General features: G+C 47.0%; 1 protein-coding gene across 2 annotated transcripts in view; it reads left to right on the top strand.

Annotated features, from left to right (window-relative positions):
• SIL1 (SIL1 nucleotide exchange factor) overlaps window positions 1-18,636 on the top strand; it is a 239,962-nt gene that overhangs the window by 61,907 nt on the left and 159,419 nt on the right. Inside the window, exons 2-3 of one of the 2 annotated variants that reach the window (XM_012646364.1) lie at window positions 727-841; window positions 7,826-7,964. In XM_012646364.1, the coding sequence (XP_012501818.1) occupies window positions 737-841; window positions 7,826-7,964 (244 nt within the window). In that variant the 5' untranslated portion in view covers window positions 727-736. The remainder of the gene's footprint in view (window positions 1-726; window positions 842-7,825; window positions 7,965-18,636) is intronic. The other variant, XM_012646365.1, reaches the window with a different exon arrangement.

Here is an 18,636-nt window from a genome sequence, read left to right as displayed (position 1 = left end):
CCACAACCTGATAAATTTTTTTTAATTTAATTTCAGCATATTACAGGGGTACAAATGTTAGGTTACATACATTGCCTTTGCCCCACCCAAGTTAGAGGTTCTAGTGTGTCCTTTCCCCAGACAGTGTGCATTGCACCCATTAGGTGTGAATATACCTATCTGTTCCTCCCTCACCTGCTCGACACTCGATGAATGTTACTACTATATGTGCACTTAAGTGTTGATCAGTTAATACCAATTTGATGGGGAGTACATGTGGTGCTTATTTTTCCATTCTTGTGATACTTCACTTAGTAGAATGGGCTCCAGCTCTATGCAGGATACTACAAGAGGTGCTAGATCACCGTTGTTTTTTTGTGGCTGAGTGGAACTCCATGGTATCGATATACCACATTTTATTAATCCACTCACGTATTGATGGGCACTTCAGTTATTTCCAACAAATTGTTAATGAGGAAGGAAGGGACCAGGGCTGTTGTAGCTCACACAAGAGTCCTGGTTAACTGTACAGTTCCAATCAGGGCATTTATCCTCTTGGATGGCTGGACTTGTTATGGGAGATGGAGGCTTCAGATTTATCTAGAAGTGGTAGAAGACTTGTGATACCGCTATGCAGGAAATGTCTGGCATCGGTGAACAAATGACATTGTGGGAATCACATTGCAAAGAGGGGGGACCAGGCACCAGCTTTCCATTGACCTTCTGTTTTCTGTGCTTCACTCTCAGGTTCCAAACTATGGCTCCCCAGAGCCGACCTCCATCTAGGATGGCTCCTCTGGGCATGCTACTCGGGCTGCTGATGGCCTTCTGCTTTACCTTCTGCCTCAGTCGTCAAAACCAGGTAAGTTGTCTTATCACAAATAGGAAGGATTCCTAATAAGGTCTGAGAAAGCCTCCCTGTCACCAGGAAGGACTGCTGTGGGAGTAGGGTGGGCTTTTACTTTTCTTTCTCATGGGAATGTGGCTGGCACTGGGTCACAGAGTATGTATATTTCTTCCTTCCCAACCCTGAGTCCTCTGGCCTCTGTTTAACACATTAACTGCCATGTGAGTTGTATTTAACTCATGCTAGTTTTGAGCCCGGGGCCTCATGAAGCATATGTAACTCACACTTCTCTTCACCTTGGGAGTTGCATGAACTAGTTTTCAAGTTGCATTTAACTCACGCACAGAGAACAATAAAAAAACAACAACTTCTTCATTAAATTAGAAAGGATTTTTTTGTTCTTTTAATTTATTTTTTTTAAGAAAGGATTATTTTGTTTTCAAAGTTTGTTTTTTTTTTCTATTTTCATGGTAAAACACTGTGGCCCAAGGAAAAAAAAATTTTTCTAGTGTGGCAGTCAGTGTGTTAAAACTCATGGCACAGTTTCCCTTTGGGGAAGAGATCATGATGATGGTGATGGTAATGTAATAATAATAAGCTCCCATGTACCAAGCATTGTATTAAGTGCTTTATATGTTCTCATTTAATCTTCTCAAGAACCTTATGAAGTAAGGCAACTACAATTTTTATCCTAACTTTGAGAAGGAAGAGACTAAAGCTCAGAGACATTAAGTAACTTGGCCCAAATCACACAGCTGGTTTGTGTCAGAGCTGGGAAGGTCAGGATTCTCCCCAGAAGCTGGGCACCCGTGTGGTGAGCACCAGTTCTAAGTAACACTCTGCTTCCTTCACTCCTCTCTTCCTTATGCTTTCTCAGTCTGTCTCTGTGTCCTCCTTCCCTCTGTCCTTTTCACCCTGTTCTTTCCAGGCCTCTCTTCATTAACCTAGACCTCATTGCTCAGGGATTCTGTCATTGCCACAGGCAAGAAGAGAATGCCTGAGAAGGCCTTGAGCTTGGCCTGGCTGCAGCATGCATGGCCCTGTTTCCCTGGCTTGTCCCAGCAACAGCCTGCCCTTGACCAGCTCCCAGTGCCCTCCCTCTTCCCTCCCTCGAGAAGCCCTGACTGTCAGCTTTCTGACAGTTTCACCCTCCCCTGGCCACCTTCTCCAACCCCCAGGGCTCCCACTAAATGTTGGGTAAAGCGCTGGAGGCTTTGGAGCAGGAGGCCCTTGAAGTGCAAATGACAATTGTGATGAATTTAATAACAATCCAGCTCAGCTGAGGTTCACCTCTGGCTCGTGGCAAGCTTCCACTTTCTCTCTGAAGTCATTTGTTTTCCCTCTGCCTTTCTCCCCACTTTGTGGAGCAGAAGAAAACATATAGTTAGGAGTCACGAATCTTTCTGAGTTTTTAATGTTCTCTAAGATTCTCTTGGTACTGCTTTTTGGCTGCTTCAAGGACAGTGAGATTGGGATTTCAGGGGCCCCTGAGGTTGGGGCTATCTTTGTCATGGCTTGGCAGTGCAATGGCCCAGAAAACCACCTCGGGGTCTCGAAGGATCAGGGCTACGTCCCCTCCCCAGCTTGCAGCTCATGAGGATCCTGTGCTCCCCGTCTTGAGCCTTAGCAGATGCACAATTAACAAATGCGGGCTGATGAATTTACTTAAGGACTGTGCGTTAGTACGTCCCTTTTGGATAATAGTCCAACCAAATAGATGAGCTTTCAGAGCTGTAATTATTCTGGCCCATTTATATTAGCTCTATTGAGTCTAGTCTCAAAAAAATGTTAATACTGACTTTCATCAACAGAAGCTGCTTTTATCCTTATGTCTGTTCCTAAGCTGTATCCATTTGTCATAATCTTTCATCATGTGCTAAGCACAAGTAGGAGTTGAAGCATCTTTTTCTCTCATACCATAAAAATTGCTGCCCTGATGTCATTTAAAATCTAAATTATGCAGCCAGCCACCTTCACAACAGTGAAAATGGAGTGGGGGTTGGGAGTGGTTATGATCCTTTCTTTAGATCCTGGAGTCCAGGTAAGCGCTTCTGATGGCCTGGAATTGTCCTCCCCAAAGGCGTTTAGGCAGGTTAATGCCCACCCAGGAAAGGTTGGCTGTGTGTATCAGAGTGTGATCTGGAGCCAGCCTCCCTCCAGGCTCCTGCCGTGGCCCTTGCCTGGGATGCCGCGTGAGATGATGAAGGGCTGTGGGTGTGTGGTGTTGGCCTTTAAAAAGGTGGTGAGCGGTGAGGGAGGTATGGTAGTGGAGCCCAGTGGAAGGACCACAGGCCCTTCGTAAGCTCCCTTTTGCCACCTGCTTTGACAATTTGACCCTTCCTGAGCTTTGTTTCCTTATCTGTAGAACAGGGTTGGTACGTCACTCTTAAGGTCTTGGTGTAGAGTAAATGCGATTATATATAAAGCACCTAGCATTGAGACTGGCACAGTATGGCTAGTGGTCACTGAATGTCAGCTATTATTTTTAGTATAGGGGTGCTGCTTCTGCGGTTTAATCTGGGGCTGTGTTAGTCCGGTTTCTATCCCCAAAATACTGCCCCAGCAGTCTGTCTCTCTCACAGTGTCTATCAACCCACCATTAGAGATTCATTCATTCTCTTGGATCCTGAAGGCTTTGGTTTTTAAGAATTTCTTATTCAGATACAAGCGCAAGGAAGTGTGACATGATAAGCTGTTGTCAGCTAACACCTTAGCTGGGATTTCTTGCCAGTCAGTTGAGAGGAAATTGTTATTTGGAGTGACGGTGGTAGGGAGAAGAGTGCTGGTGATCCAGCATGGGAGGAATCCCGAGAAGCCAGCTGGGAAGGCACCAGAGCCCGGGGTTTACTCAGGGCTGGTCAAGGTCTGGCCTGCCTCTCTCACCTCCTGGTCTCTCTCCTGTTCAGGACGTTGCCTGGGCAGAGTGAGGCTAGTTTTGCCTGTCCTTTTTCTGGGAGTGTGGTTTCTTACCTGGCCTATGGAAGTCACAGCCTAGAAAGGGGGAGATGCTGGTGGATGTGCTAAAATGGTCTCGTTTCCCCAGCATCATTCCGTCAGCATCCAGGCACAACCATTAGGACACCTGACCAAGAAATAAACACAGAAGTGTCAGGATTTCTGCATGGGCTTTGGAGCAGGCAGGTCTGGACTTAAATCTCTGCTTTGCTTTTCTGAGCAGTGTGATTTTGAACAGCCTGGTATCTGCCCTCCTATCTATAAAATGGTGATAAGAATATGTGCTTCACAGGTGAGACTCAGAGGAATTGAGGCATGGAAGGCACCTTAACCCGTGCTTGGCATGTGATCAGGGCTTAATAAACGGTAGCTGCTATTATCATAACCTCATCCTTGTGATGCTGCTTTTCCTCAAAACCTTTTGGAACTCTCCTTTTGAACTGACTGTCCAGCCTATGGTATGTTCATATCACTGAACCTCTCCCAGTGCTTCTGAGCCCTTGACCTTGGAGGACAGCCAGATGTGATTTGGGCAGAGGATCTGAAGTCTCTCAGAGCCAGATCTGGTGGACAGGGTGAGCCGATCAGATAGGGGAACACCAATTTTGTATCACCCCCCCTCCACTAAAAACTGAATGTACCGTAAAATAATGACAGAATGACAGCTTTTGTATTTGCATCTTAAAGTCTGGTTCAAAGATGATACCAGGAGGAGACACAAAGACATTTTGAGCAGTGACTGGATTGTTGCAAGTGTTTGGCCTCCTTAGGGCTTGAAGCATGTGGCTCAGTGGTTCACTGGTCTCCTTCTGACGCTTCTTCTTGAGCCTATTCTGTTAATCTTGTTAATAAAATCTGCATAAACAGGCTTTCCCAGCCCCCCGTAGTTAGAGTGAACACTAGCCCTGCCTGGATTCGAAGGGCCTCCTGCCATCTCATGGTCATCACCATTTCCTGTGCCCCTTTTTGCTTCCCTTGATGAAGAGAATTTTGTTGCTTGCTTACAGCCATACCTACCAGGAGTTACCTGGCTGATAGGTATGCTAAAGCAAGGGTTGCAGTTTAATTTGGCCCTCTTCATGTTCTAAAAATAAGAACATTTCACATAAAAATCTGGATTTATGGCCGGGCACGGTGGCTCACGCCTGTAATCCTAGCACTCTGGGAGGCCGAGGCGGGCAGATTGTTTGAGCTCAGGAGTTCGAGACCAGCCTGAGCAAGAGTGAGACCCCGTCTCTACTAAAAATAGAAAGAAATTAGCCAAACAACTAAAAATAGAAAAAATTAGCTGGGCATGGTGGCGCATGCCTGTAGTCCCAGTATTCAGGAGGCTGAGTCAGTAGGATTGCTTAAGCCCAGGAGTTTGAGATTGCTGTGAGCTAGGCTAACGCCACGGCACTCACTCTAGCCTGGGCAACACAGTGAGACTCTGTCTCAAAAAAAAAAAAAAAAAAAAAAAAAATCTGGATTTCTGTTTTCTCTTCAAATTGAATGCCTGTGTGGCAGTGATGGACCAGCTGAGTAGCATCTGCTTTCCTTGGTCGTGGCGGGGTGGGGGGCGTCCAGTTTTTACAGTCTCGCCACTCCCTGTTGTGTACACCTGTCCCACTTTACGCATTTACATCCTTCCCTGCCTGGCCGCTGGAGGCATTTGATGGACACATCTCTGAGGTAAATTTTATTAGCATTCTCCCACCCACAGTCTAGTGCTTCTAGCAGGTGCTGATCAGCATGACTGGGCCCTAGAGTATGTAGGCTCCAGGTACTTAGCAGGCAAGGTGGTCTTTGTTCTGGAATGTGAGGCTAGCACCTGCATCCAGCACATTCAGGTACTTTGGGCTGGCCTCAGTCTAAGGCACCTGAAAGACACACCTGCCTGTGGGAGGGGGCATTCATTCATCTATTCGTTCAACAGTTACAAAGTAAGCCCTGGGCTAGGCATGGGGGAAACAGTGATGAAAGAGACTAACACAGTGCCTGCCCTCAGGAATCTCAGCTGCTGGAAGCCCTTGATGTCCCTGTCCTCATGGAGGGTGCCTCCTGCCAGTCTGTCTTCTCTTTAGTCTCATAAGTACACCAACTCTTCTGTTCCTAGTTTTCTTTTGAGCTCAGATTTGTGAAAACTTCAAGTTGAAGGGATAGTAGGGCTTGAGGAGCCAGGGAGTACAGGTGACCACCACCCCAACCTGACCTGCCTGAATGATGCCATATTATATAGTCACTCCTGGATGTCACAGCACAAACTCATCCAACTTGGAACATATGACTGCCTTTGTAAGTAATAGTAGTAATAGTTACCATACACCCAGGGGTAGTGGTTTACAATGTAGCACCTCGTCCAATATATGAACTAGATATCGTTATTATTTTCACTTTACAAGTGTAGAAACCGAGGCTTAGAAAGTTAAGTAACTTTCCCAGAGTCACAGGAAACTAAGATTTAAACTTTGGGTTATCTGATGCAGAGCTTGAGTTCTTAACCACCATGTTGGGGTCAGTGTCTCCCAATACTTGTGACATGATTTGAGGGCCTGTTCTTGGTCAAGATATTTTTCTTACTGGTCCTTACTAAGGTCTGAAATTCTGCTATCTGAATTTCATGTCTTTATTTCTTGTTAAAATATAAAAATTCTTAGAGGAGCTCTACATTGTCATCTCCGACACCTTAACACCTTAACCTTTCCTCTGACAGCTAATTAAAAAGATCAGACTCCGAGAGACCCAGGCAGGTGGGAGTCTCTACCTGGAGCTGGGGCACTACTTGAAGAGACGCATCACATGTAACATTTCTCAGGCAGAGTTAGACTTGTTGGAAAACCAAAGTGAAATCTATGTAAAGTACCCAGTACAGGTTTGGCCTCATAGGAGGAATCCAAGAAATATAGTTCTTACCACTATGGGAGGGATTGGGAAATAGAGGAAAAGCGATGACAGGGGAGGTGGGAGGGCTGAAATAACCTCTCCATGTACTAGTGTGAATTCCTCCTTGCTCTCTCAAGTGTAATTCCCCAGAATTCTGGAGCCCTCTGGTTCCAGTTTCCTGAGGCCTTCCTGCTTTTATGCAAGAATAGGTTTAAAAATGGGATGGAAAGGATGGGAGTCCAGGAAGGAGAAAAATGAATGATATTTTGTATTTATCTTGCATCTCTGTCTCCTAAGCTCAAAATGCTCCACAGACACCATCTCATTAATCTTCCGTGTTCTCCATGGGGTAGAAGGAAGCAGGTTTTAGGAAGTGGTTTCCAACCTGGGCATCTTCCTCTCTCAGCCCAGCTGTACTCCCACCCCACTTGCACCCCTTCCTCTATGGTTTGAAATGTCCCAAGAGGTCATTGATGCCCCATAGGCACCCCGGGGAATTGCCAGGCCCTGTATTGTGCCCTACTGGGCTACTTGGGAATCAGCTGGGCCTTAGTGGCTAGCTTTTGTACATCTGTGGTGGCTGTTTGAGGCTTTACTCTCCCATTCATATGTGCATTTTTTTCTTTCATAAATATCTTTTTTTGGCTGGGCACAGTGGCTCACATTTATAATCCCAGCACTTTGGGAGGCCAGGGAAGGAGGATGGCCTGAGCCCAGGAGTTTGAGACCAGCCTGGGCAATATAGCAAGACCCTATCTCTTAAAAAAAAAAACAATAATAAATATCTTTATTTTGAAAGTAATATATATGAGTTTTAAACATCAAACAATACAATAGTATGTCAGATAAAAAGTAAAGGCTTTTCTTGTTTCCTTTTGACAACCCCTCTCCCCAGTGTGTTCCTTTAACCCCCTCGAGATAGCACGTAATCTTCTCGGGTTGTTCCTTATGCATTTTCAAAAGAACCACATAAACATGACAACATGCTGTGTTCATTTAGCCATAGAACCTCACACATTCTGGTTCTGAGGCTGGCCTTACGAAAGGAATTGCAGGTGTCCAGATGTGACTGGGGTGGGGAAGAGGGGATGGAGGAAAAGAGCGTGCCACCCCAGGCCATTTTCTTTCTGCTTGCCTGGCACCTAGTTGTGGTGGGTCATGCCCTCTGTTTTCTTTTCTCAGAAGGAGTTTGCACTGACCAACCCAGAGAAGAGCAGCACCAAAGAAACAGAGAAAACCGAAACCAAAGCAGAGGAGGAGCTGAACACCGAGGTCTTGGAGGTGTTTCACCCGACCCATGAGTGGCAGGCCCTTGGGCCAGGTACCAGCCCAACCCTGTTCCCATGAAACATACTCTGAATTCAAACTGCATATGTCCTTTGTCCCCACAGGGATGCTTTTAAGGAGCAACTGCTCTCTGGCCTGCTGGAGGGAAACAGCGTGGTCTGTCAGAGTGGTAGCTGCTGCTGTAAGGCTCAGGGACCTTCATTTTCCAGCAGAACAGAAATTGCGACATCTGAGTGCCCTGGAAGGAAGGCAGGTGGTGGGTGGCCGTGCTTTCTGAGCAAGTGATTGAAAACTTTCTTTCCTTGCACTTCTGAAGCACAGGAGAGGCAGTGACATGTGCCTCACTCTGCAAATGCTATTTTGGGCTCTGCTGCTCGGCTCAGTGCTGCTGAAATATTGTTCATGGGAGAGTCCTGAGCACCGGTGCGGGGCAGGAGTGTTCTGTTGTTAAAGGGACCTGGGCCAGGAAATAGGGGCTGGTCCTGGTCTGGTTTTTAAATGGAGCATCCTCAGAAGGAACAATTTTCTCACCCTCTCATGAGGCTGGGCCCAGGGCTTAAGATAATAATGCAAATAGCCAGCAGTTGTGGAGTGTTTACCATACTCAGGTACTGTGCTAGGTGCTTCATGTGCATAATCTTTTTCAATCTTTACAATAATAGGAACTAATATTATCTTTATGTTCAGATGAAAACATCGAGGCTCAGAGAGGTTAGGTAACTTGTCCTTTGTCATCCAGCTAACTTGTCCTACGCCATTGACCCCAGAGCCTGGACCCACTCTCCTCCCACTTCTCCTTCCCAGTACCAACTGTCCTTGGCTGGAGCCTACTACGCTGACATGTGGGACTGTTCTCAAGAGTAGGCCATTTGCATTCTGCACAGTGGCAAGGTAGATGGCAAGCCCTGGCAGCTGCCACAGTATAGTTTCATCAGCTCCTTGCCGATACTCATCACCGTGTCCTCACTGCCTGCATTGCTGCTGTGCTGGCAGGGCAGCATTTGCCGTGCCAGCCAGGTTTCTGAAAGCAATATTGCTCCTGCTGGGCTCACATGCGGGTAGTTGCTGCCACAGAAGAGTGATGAAGCACCAAGGAAGCCAGTGGGAGCTAATGGCATTGGGCAGAGGGAGGTTTCAGGAACAGAGGTACTGGGTTCAGCAGATCCAACCTCTGCCTGCCTAGCTGTCCCTGAGAACTAACTTCCCCCACCCTCAGTCCTTGAGAACTAAAACCAGAGGGGCTTTTATGGGTAGGATGTGGAAGATGGGGCTATATTCACTTGTTTTATGTGGTGTCACTTGTAGTGCTTTTAACCAGGCAAGTCCCTGGGGCACATGGAGGTTAGTGTCCCTACTCCTACCCTATATGTTCCTGTGGTTGAGTCAGTAGCACCCTTCCACCAGTAGTACCCTGGTTCACATGGCAGACAGAACAAGTTGACAGTCCTGACCCTGGGCCCTTATTCAGCCCTCTGGGCAGTGGGACTGCTCTTAATGGCTAAAGAAAAGAGCCTCTCTCTGTATCCTTGTGGAGGGAGAGCCAGAGCCTATGTGACAGGTGTAGGCTGTGGGCTCTGAGAAGCTCCTGGAGATTGGAGTGGAGCACTGATTTTTACGCTTAACTTGATGCTCCATTGACATCACCCTCTGCCTTATAGTTTTCTCAAGAGCCTGTTGTAAACTCTTCTGCACAAAATTTTCTTGGGGTTGCCTTAGCGGCTGGTGTGTTGCAGTTGAGCACATAAACAGAGGCCCTGCAGCTCAGAGGGCAATGCAGCTCTGGTTCCAGTTGTGCCTGTCCCATCCCAAAAGCATTTTTTTGCCTATACCTTGGCAACCTTTGGAATCATCCCCAAAGCAGGACTGGTGAGAGGACATTAGGCTTCTTCTGGCCTCAGTGTCTGATGTGTAGTGATTCAGAGTCTGGCATCATGGAGTCGGACGAGCGGAGGCAGACGGGACATTCTTAGGCCCCGATACAGAATTGAGGGGTTTCATGTGTATATTGTTAGAAAATTGACCTCTCAGTGGTCTGTGGATAGGGATAGCTGACACTTGCCTTCAACCAGAGTATGATATTTAAATTACCACATTCTGAATGCTGCCTGGTAGCTTCCAATACATCTGTCAGAAGGTTAAAAGGAGTGTAGCCATTCCTGAGAACTTAACGGGGAGGAAAATGGGGAGGTAGTGTAATTTAGTGGTAAAGAGGACAGACTTTAGACTCAGACTGTCCTGGGTTCAAATCCTAGCTTTGCTCTTTGGAGGACCTTGGGCCAGTCACTGAATCCTTCTGCTCTTTGGTTTCCCTCCTGGCGAGGTGGGGGAAATGTCCTGCCCTGCCTGCTGCAGAGGCTGTCGTGTGGAGTAAGTGAGACAGATGACAGGTGCGAAGCCCTCTGCGGAATTCCTAACATGAAGAAGTCACTCAGTACTCACAGCTGTTCTGATTTTCAGTGGTAAATTTTCCACTTGTGCCACCCCTTCACCTCAGTTGTGGAATTGGATGCCAGTGAGGGTATGTGAACGTGTAGCCTTCCTGTCCCCATGGCCTTACATGGGGAAGGGAACTTATGATGTGAAGGGGCGACTTCATGCTTGTGAAATTGTTCCCCTCCCTCCCTCCCTCCCTTCCTCCTTCCCTCCACAGAGATTTTGATGAAGGAGCAAGGTTAAGCATGAGCAGAAGGGGTTAGCAGAGCATTTTCTGCCTGAGAGTAAGTGATATAGCACAGGAGGATGGTAGCATCTCTTTTGGGAACTTTTAAGAAAATGGCAAGTTATATTGACAGTTACTGACCCCAGTTCAATACCTTCTGTCCCCTCAGGTCTCTGAAGGGAGCCCTCCAAGGGGGGAAGCGAGGGTGCATGGCTGTGGGATGGGCTTATGTGAAGGCAGGTTTTCAGACTGCCCGCTGCAGCTTGGGACACCAGGGGACCAACCCGTGACTTCGTGCCCTCCCCACCAGGCCAGGTGGGAACTGGGCCCCAGCCACTGAGCCCTGGAATAGCTGCAGGTCACTCTCCTGAAGTCTGCCTGCCTCTGTTATTACTGTCAGCATCCTCACTGGGAGCCACTTATTCCTAGAAGTGATTTTCCTGTCTCTCTCTCTTCTGGTTTATTTTGGGATCTGCCTCACCTTCGGAGGCACAGCAAGCATTTGAGTGTGGATTCAGCATCAGCTGTTCTCAAGCAAGCAGTGGAAAGCTGTTTGCTGGCAGATCCTATGGGTTCTGGGCAGGGAACTGAGGAATTTGTCTTGGGGCTGAGAACCCCTGAACACCAGGACTTTGTGTCTGTGTACTTGTTATTACAGAATGTGGCTCACAGCCAGATTTGGTGGAGCTTCTGCTCCCTGGGCATTTTCTGAGATCCTACTTTGTGCCAGGCACTGTAATCGTAGCCAGAGATATTGATAATAGCTCACATTTAGTGAGCATGGATTCTGCCAGGCATCCTGGGAGGGCAGATGCTATAACTATCTTCATTTTTAAAGAAAAAAACTGAGTCTGAGAAGAAGTGACTTAGCCACATAACCAATAAGTGGTAGAATCAGAATTCAAACCTAGCTTTGTCTGGCTCTAAACTTCAGCTCCTAACCACTGTACTATATTATCTTCCTACGTAGCAAAAAGGACGTGGTCCCTGCCCTCTAGCAGCTCGTAGTCTCAAAGAGGATGCAGAGACCAAAAAAGAAAAAGAAAACCACCTAAAGCGTTTTTGGATTTCCTGGTTGAAATGTCTTGTGCTCAGTGAGGGCACAAAGGGTGGTGTGGCAAGGCCAGGGCCTTCTGCCTTTAACTCTGAGATCTTGGTGGGGCAGTTAGTCAAATTTTATGATGCTGAACCTCTAACCCCACCAATAGTTCTCTTTTTGAGCTGTGTGGCTTTGGTTAGGTTGCTGAAAATCTCTGAATCTGAGTTTCCTTATCTGAAAATAGGGATAAAAATATCTACTTCAGAGATGAGAATGAAACAAGGCCAACCATATGTAAAATGTTTCATGCGGGGTCTGGCACATAGGACATATTCAGTAAGTGGCTATAGTTGTCATTTTAAAAAATATACCTTTGATACCTCCCTTTCCTTGGGGACCTGAAGGAGAAGTGGTGGTGAGGAGGCAGCCTGGGAAGAGCCCTGCTTGTGTTGCCCATTAGCCAGTGCCACATGTTGGCCCCCTGTGCTCAGGGAAGAATAGCCAGGCTCAGCCCGGGCTCCTTGTTGACCTGATCTGACTGCAGGCGGCTGTGAGAGTCTCTGGAATATTGGTATTAGCACAAAGAGCCCACTCGATGTGGGCACGCAGGAAGCCTGTGCAGGAACACGTTCATGTGAGGAGGGAAAAAAATCCAAATCATCAACAACTGATGAGAGCAATCCAGGAATTACAGAGCTCCAGCCATCTGGTCAGATCATTTCAGATCTGCACGAGCAATAAGAGGGAATTGAATTTTAAAAACCTCATTTATAGTAGACCAACTACTCCGGTTTCAAGTATTTAAGAGAGGAGTCTGATTTCCTGCAGGCCCTGGACATCTGTCTGAAGGAGCACCTGACTCTGGTCTGGGCGACTCTGTGGGACTGTTTCTGTGGGGTCTTTGGTGCTTAGCAGCTTTGGAGGGGCTGTGTGGTTCTTCAGTCCTCTGTCAGCAACTGGTTGTCCAACAATTCAATTCAATTCTGACATAATCTACCTGGAATTAGTGTCACATTCTACAAGTTAAAGGGCTAAGCCTGCCCCCATTTCAGATGGCTGTTGCAAGCCCGGGCCACCTGTATTTCTGACTAGCCAGCTACAAATTGGAGATTCCCATAACCTCCTCTTCATGCTCGATAATTTGCTAGAATTGTTCTCAGAACTCAGAAAAACACTTTGCTTACATTTACTGATTTATTGTAAAGGATGCAACTCAGTAACAGACAAACAGAGATGCAGGGGTAAGGTACTGGAGTGTGGGCGGGGTAGCCTCACTGAGCTTCCATGCCTGCTCCAGGTGCACCAGCCTCCCAGCACGTCAGTGTATTCAACAGCCCTCAAGTTCAAGTGGAGTTCAGGAAGCTCTCTGAATCCCATTGTTTAGAGGCCTTTATGGAGGTTTCATTATGTAGTCATGATTTATTAAGGCCTTTGCCATTGGTGATTGAACTCAATCTCTAGTCTCCCTTCTTCCCCTCCCCCAGGTTGGGGTGGGGATGGGCTGAAAGTTCTGACCCTTTTATCATGGGTTGTTCTTTCTGGAGACCAGCCCTCATCCTGGTTGAAAGGGGTTTGTTGTGAATAACAAGATACTCCAATCACTCAGCAAATTCCAAGGGTTTTAGGAGCACTGTGCCAGGAACCAGGAACAAAGACTTGATATATTTTTTATTATACCACAGTTGTAATTGAGGTGAGGGCAAAGCTCCCAGTGTGTTCTGCCCCCTCCCCGGGTTCTGTGATTGGGAGGCAGAGAACCCTTCCTCCCCTCCTGCCTCCTCTAGCCTGGAGGGATTCTTCCTTGAGGTCATCTCATTCACAGGATAGTCCCCAAGAGTATGACGTCTTCTGTCCCATACTTCATATGCAGGCACACAACACCCACCCCCACCCCCACCCAGGCCTGTGAGCAGTGGGACAGAGCAGGGTTGGTGGTTTAGGGAAATTCGTACCTAAGCCCTTGTAGCTCCTCAAAGTGAGGCAGTGAGACTTCTTGGGTGTCACCAGGAGGTAATGGCCTGAGGGAGGGTTATAGCCAGGAGTTTCTGTTGGATAATCTTTCACCTTGGCTCAAGCACGGTGCTGAAAAAGTGGGGCAGAGGCCGGATAGAGGAAGCAGTGAGGCTTTATGTGGTGTTATGGTGATCTATCTCCTTTCTTGGATACAAGTAGCTATCTCTAGCAACTTTTCAGGATGAAGTATACAACAGAGCTTATCTTTGGTGCTACCTCCTTCTACACAGTCTTTCTCTACTTTGAGGCCATTCAAGTCTTCTGGAGCTTTCCTAAGGACTGTGTTTGTTCCTCTCTTACCTGTACTTCTGGCCCCAAACCCTATAACTGTGCCTTCCCAGGCTTTGTTATGCATTCTCCATTCTGAGCATCTCCTTTGCTCCTTGATGTAATACAGGTTTGTCGGGGGAACCACTTGGAGGATGGCAGGATGCCAGGTCTCTTGAGGACTATAGGAGCAGTTTCTGAGGCTTCAGATTACCCTGTACTGGGAGGGAGATGGTGGGTTGGAATACACGAAGGCCCCAGAAGGCTCCATGAGGACAGTTTAGATTTCTTCATCTCAGACCTCATTTCTCATGTAGGGAGGGCTCTTCGCTAGCCATCCAGCATGGCTGACCACTGCCCTTCAGCAGCCAAACCCACAGCCCCCTGGGGGAGTAGTGGAGGCCAGGGCAGGAAGGCCTGCAACCTCCATGGCAGATGCTGCCAAGACTTAGGCCACTTTGTGGCTGGCTAGCTAAGTTCTGCAGTGGCCCCAGAGCATCTGAGCCCAGGCTTTGGCCTTCATTACCCAGATGGGGCAAGCCAGGGTCCAGTTTGCATTCTGTGGATTTAGCTGGTGAGGAAGTAGCAGTTGGCCACCCTCTTTCTAACAAGTATTTGCATGCTTAATGCTCACCTCAAGGCCCTCCTTATCCCCTTCCTCTGCTTCCATCACCTATTCTCTCTTAAGGTTTAATTAAGAGTACTTAGCAGAGTGGTATGGCCTCATCTCTCAAAGGTCGGGACACCCAAGTAGGGATGATGGACAACTAGCTGCCAAAACCAGTTCCAGCCCTCATGCCAAGGACTTGGCTTTGGTTCAAAGAACCTGTGTAGCTCTGACTTCCATTCTTTCTATAATATTGGCCTCTCCCCACTGGCTAAGACAGTCCAGGCCATCTCCAAGGTTAGAACTAACAAGGGATGGGAATAGCTCTCAAGGGCTGGGCTGGAGCTAAAATGAGAGGCCCCCTCCCAGAACTTGTTGCATTCTTGTTTTGTCAGAGCCTTGGAGGTAGGAATCGATCTGTAACTTAAAGGGAGATAATATTTGACTAGTAGAGAAGAGGACAAAGTAGGAAGCATGAGTGATGGGGGATGGGGGAAGGGGGCAACATGAACAGAGACCTAAAAGTGAGAATGTATCTACTTGGCTAGAGAGGCAGGTATGTGTAGGGGGATGATGAGGTGGTGGTGGGCAGCATTCTCTCTTTCCAAGGTGGGGGACAGTAAGAGGGAGAGGGGAGATGAGGAGAACTGACAAGCCAGTAGATGTAAAGGGGTGAAAAAGTAAGTGTAACCTATGAGTCTGTCATTGAGTCCAACCAGAGCCTGTGCTGGGAGATGAGTAAATGAAGAAAGATGATGTAAACTCCTGGGTTTAAGGAGTTTTTTTTTTTTGAGACAGAGTCTCACTGTGTTGCCCAGGCTAGAGTGCCGTGCGTCATCCTAGCTCACAGAAACCTCAAACTCCTAGGCTCAAGCGATCCTCCTGCCTCAGCCTCCCGAGTAGGTGGGACTACAGGCATGCGCCACCATGCCTGGCTAATTTTTTCTATATATTTTTAGTTGTCCAATTAATTTCTTTCTAATTTTAGTAGAGACGGGGTCTCGCTCTTGCTCAGGCTGGTTTCGAACTCCTGAGCTCAAACAATCCGCCCTCTTCGGCCTCCCAGAGAGCTAGGATTACAGGCGTGAGCCACCATGCCCGGCCGGTTTAAGGAGTTTGAGAGTAAATGGAAGAAAACTAAAATGGTAATTTCAGAGATAGCCACATCAAAAAACTGATTTATTTCGTGTTCTATTTGTTGAATTCCTATAATGTTCCAAGTATAGCACTTGATACTGGGGATGTCATGGTGGGCATGACAGAGGCTTGCCCACCTGGGCTTATGGTGTAGGAGGACCCCCAGACAAGAATGTGGCACTATGAGGACACAGAAGGCCCTGAAGGAAAGGCTTCCCAGAGGTGGCATCATTGCAGCTGGATGAAGAGATGTTTTGTGTATGTCAGAAGGCAGAAGGAAAAGGAATCAGTGTTGACAGAAAGATTTATTAATAAAATCAGATCATTGATGGGGCAAAGTTGTTTAGGTGGCACATGGGCAGTCTTGGCTTCATGAATGTGATGAGACTTAGAAATTAGAAGCAGAGTCTAGAAGGAGACACAGAAAGGTGGGCGAGATATAGAGGGAAATTGAAGAAACTTCCGTTAGATGTCTTCAGTTTTCTGAGCCAAGCTGAGGGTGGGCTTCTGCCTTGGGTGATAATAGAGGGGCTCAGTTGGGTGCTTGAGAAATGGCAAGTTAGGAAAAACCCCTACGGGGAAAGTGCTTGGACAACCAAGAGGTGAGAACTAAGCATCACCCAGCATCAGGAAGGGTCCAGTTGACATCTGACAACCTGACTTTGTGGTGGGCCAGGACCAGTGGGTTTGGAGACTTTCTTGAGCAATCTGAGCCCTGGACAGTGGATAGGTGGGCAGTGGGATAACTGGTGTTGAAGGAATGGTGGACAGATCATTCCGGGGACTGTTGGGTTGTCTCTGGGGTTGTTGAGAGAGAACTTTGTCTATCTGGCCTGTGAGGCTTGGTGAGGAAAAGGCCAGAATGGTAAGCTAGGGAGCTTTACGGAAGCTCCTCTGAACCTACTCCAACCTTCCCTCTTCTGCAGACAGGGAATATCAAGAAGACTCTTTGAAGCCCCTAGAAATGTCCAAGGGCAGGGCGGGGGTGACACACCACTAGCCACTGATCTTCTGGCAGGCCTGAAAAGAACCTGAAGGAAGCAGGGCTTCATGTGCAGGGGGCTCTGTAAGCCTTTTGTTGTTTGGGTGCCAATCAGGCTGATATATTTCTGTTCATTGCTGGGGTTTTGTTATTCATAAACTCATAGGTTGTTGGTCTTGCCTTATTTCCTATAATATGTTGATTTGGGAAAACGAAGATTGAGTTTTATTTTAATTTCTTTAATTCCCAGAACAGTCCATTTATCGTTTGTATAATGCAGTTGATTGGAAGAAGAGGACCATTACTTTGGATTAAAAAGTTTTCAGATTTGATTACTTGTGGTCATAATTAGTTTATCTAGGCAGAGGTGAGTTTTTATGGAATAGTAATATGGTATATTTGCGAAGTTCTTTTTGCCTAGGAAGAAAAAAAAGAAAACTGTCCCTACCCCGAACTCCAGCAGCCCTCTAAATGTTGCATAAACATCATCATGTTAATCTCTATTCCATCATTTCCTGGCTTTGCCAAGTTAGACTTTTGGATAGAGGATGAGGAGATTGTCTAGTATCTCATGGCCAAGAATGACTGAGGGGAAGTAGGACCCAGGAATTCTAATCTAGCAATTGGGTGTGGTAGGGAGAAAAACTATTTTTTTTTTTTTTTTTTTTACATCCCCTTGTGCTAGGTGCTTTGTGTACATTATTTAAGTCTTCAAGATGCCCCATAAGGGAGTGGTTACATTTTCTCTTAGTCTCTTTTGGAGCCTGTGGTCCATTGGTGAAGGGGCCTCAGATCCCATTGCTTTTCCCAGAATTTCCTTTCTTTCTTCTGAAGATAGATACTGCAGGGTTATTACCTGAAAGCACTTCTATTTGAAGTCTATGTGGGAACAGAATAATATGAATTTTGGAGGCCTTTGACACTGAGAGGGGGAAATTATTCAAATGGATGCGGAATTATTCAAGCTGTCCCATTTTGGTTTCCTAGGTTAGATCTTAGGGATAGATCCAGGTGTCCTTAAACATGCTGGAGTAAGTGGCCCTGTGTGCAGTGTGAGGGCTGTTAGCTGGCTTTAGATTCCCACTGGGTTGAGTTGCAGATGGAGAGGCTGGAGGAATTGTTCCCTAAAGTCTGTTAGTATTTCAACTTCCAGTATTTGATCAAAATAGCTAGCTGAGGGTGCCTTAGAGATAGGTATAGAATGGTACATTTCAAAGGGGAGGGGCTCTTTCTTTTACAAAGCTGGCAGTAATAGAGGCAGCCAGATGAAGTGTTTGATTTATGAGTCCATCTTGGTGGTGGGGTTGAAGGATGCACATTGTTGTGAAGGGAAGTGAGAGGAAGACAAGTCAAAGGAAGGCAAGACCTTTTCACCTGTTTGCTGGCCTCATCTAACCCTGCTTATGCCTGTCAATGAAAGTCTTGGTTCCATAGTGGCTATTTGAACCAAATGCTCTTTTTCTGTCTCCCTCATTTTCATGCTCTCAGCCCTTCTCCCTTTCTCCTCCCTCGCAGCCTGCCTTCTCTGCCTCCTTTCCTCCCTTGCTGTAGTGGCCTATACCTGCAGCTGAGTGGCAGGTGGCAGGGATGGATAGGTGGAGAGGTGTGTAGCTGGGGAATATTTTCTCAATTCTGCTAGCATCAAAGAAATGACTTCCAAGGCAATCCGTACAGCCACGTATTTCACTGATCAGTCAAAACCAGAGGAAAACACATTAGCATTGCCAGAGAGGGGATTTGGGAAAATCAAGTCTGTGGAACTGAGTGATCTAAAGTCATAAGCATTAAAAACAAATCCTGGAGTGCAGCTGGAGTCCTTCCCAGCCTGTCTCCCAAAGCCCTGTCCTTTAACACATCCACACTCTGTGCTACATGAATGGTTTGGGCCTCAACTTTCCTAAAAAGCCTAATGCTAAAGAGGAGATACCAACTAGTGTTGCTCATCATTGGGTATTTCTGAGCATGACATGGAAAACAACCTATCCCGGAAGGTTCCCCCCCC

This window comes from Propithecus coquereli, unplaced genomic scaffold (genome assembly GCF_000956105.1).
Source record: "Propithecus coquereli isolate 6110/MARCELLA unplaced genomic scaffold, Pcoq_1.0 Scaffold242, whole genome shotgun sequence".
Taxonomy (NCBI): Eukaryota; Metazoa; Chordata; class Mammalia; order Primates; family Indriidae; genus Propithecus; species Propithecus coquereli.
Note: the sequence above shows the minus strand (reverse complement) of the source record. Positions and strands in the feature narration are given on the sequence as shown.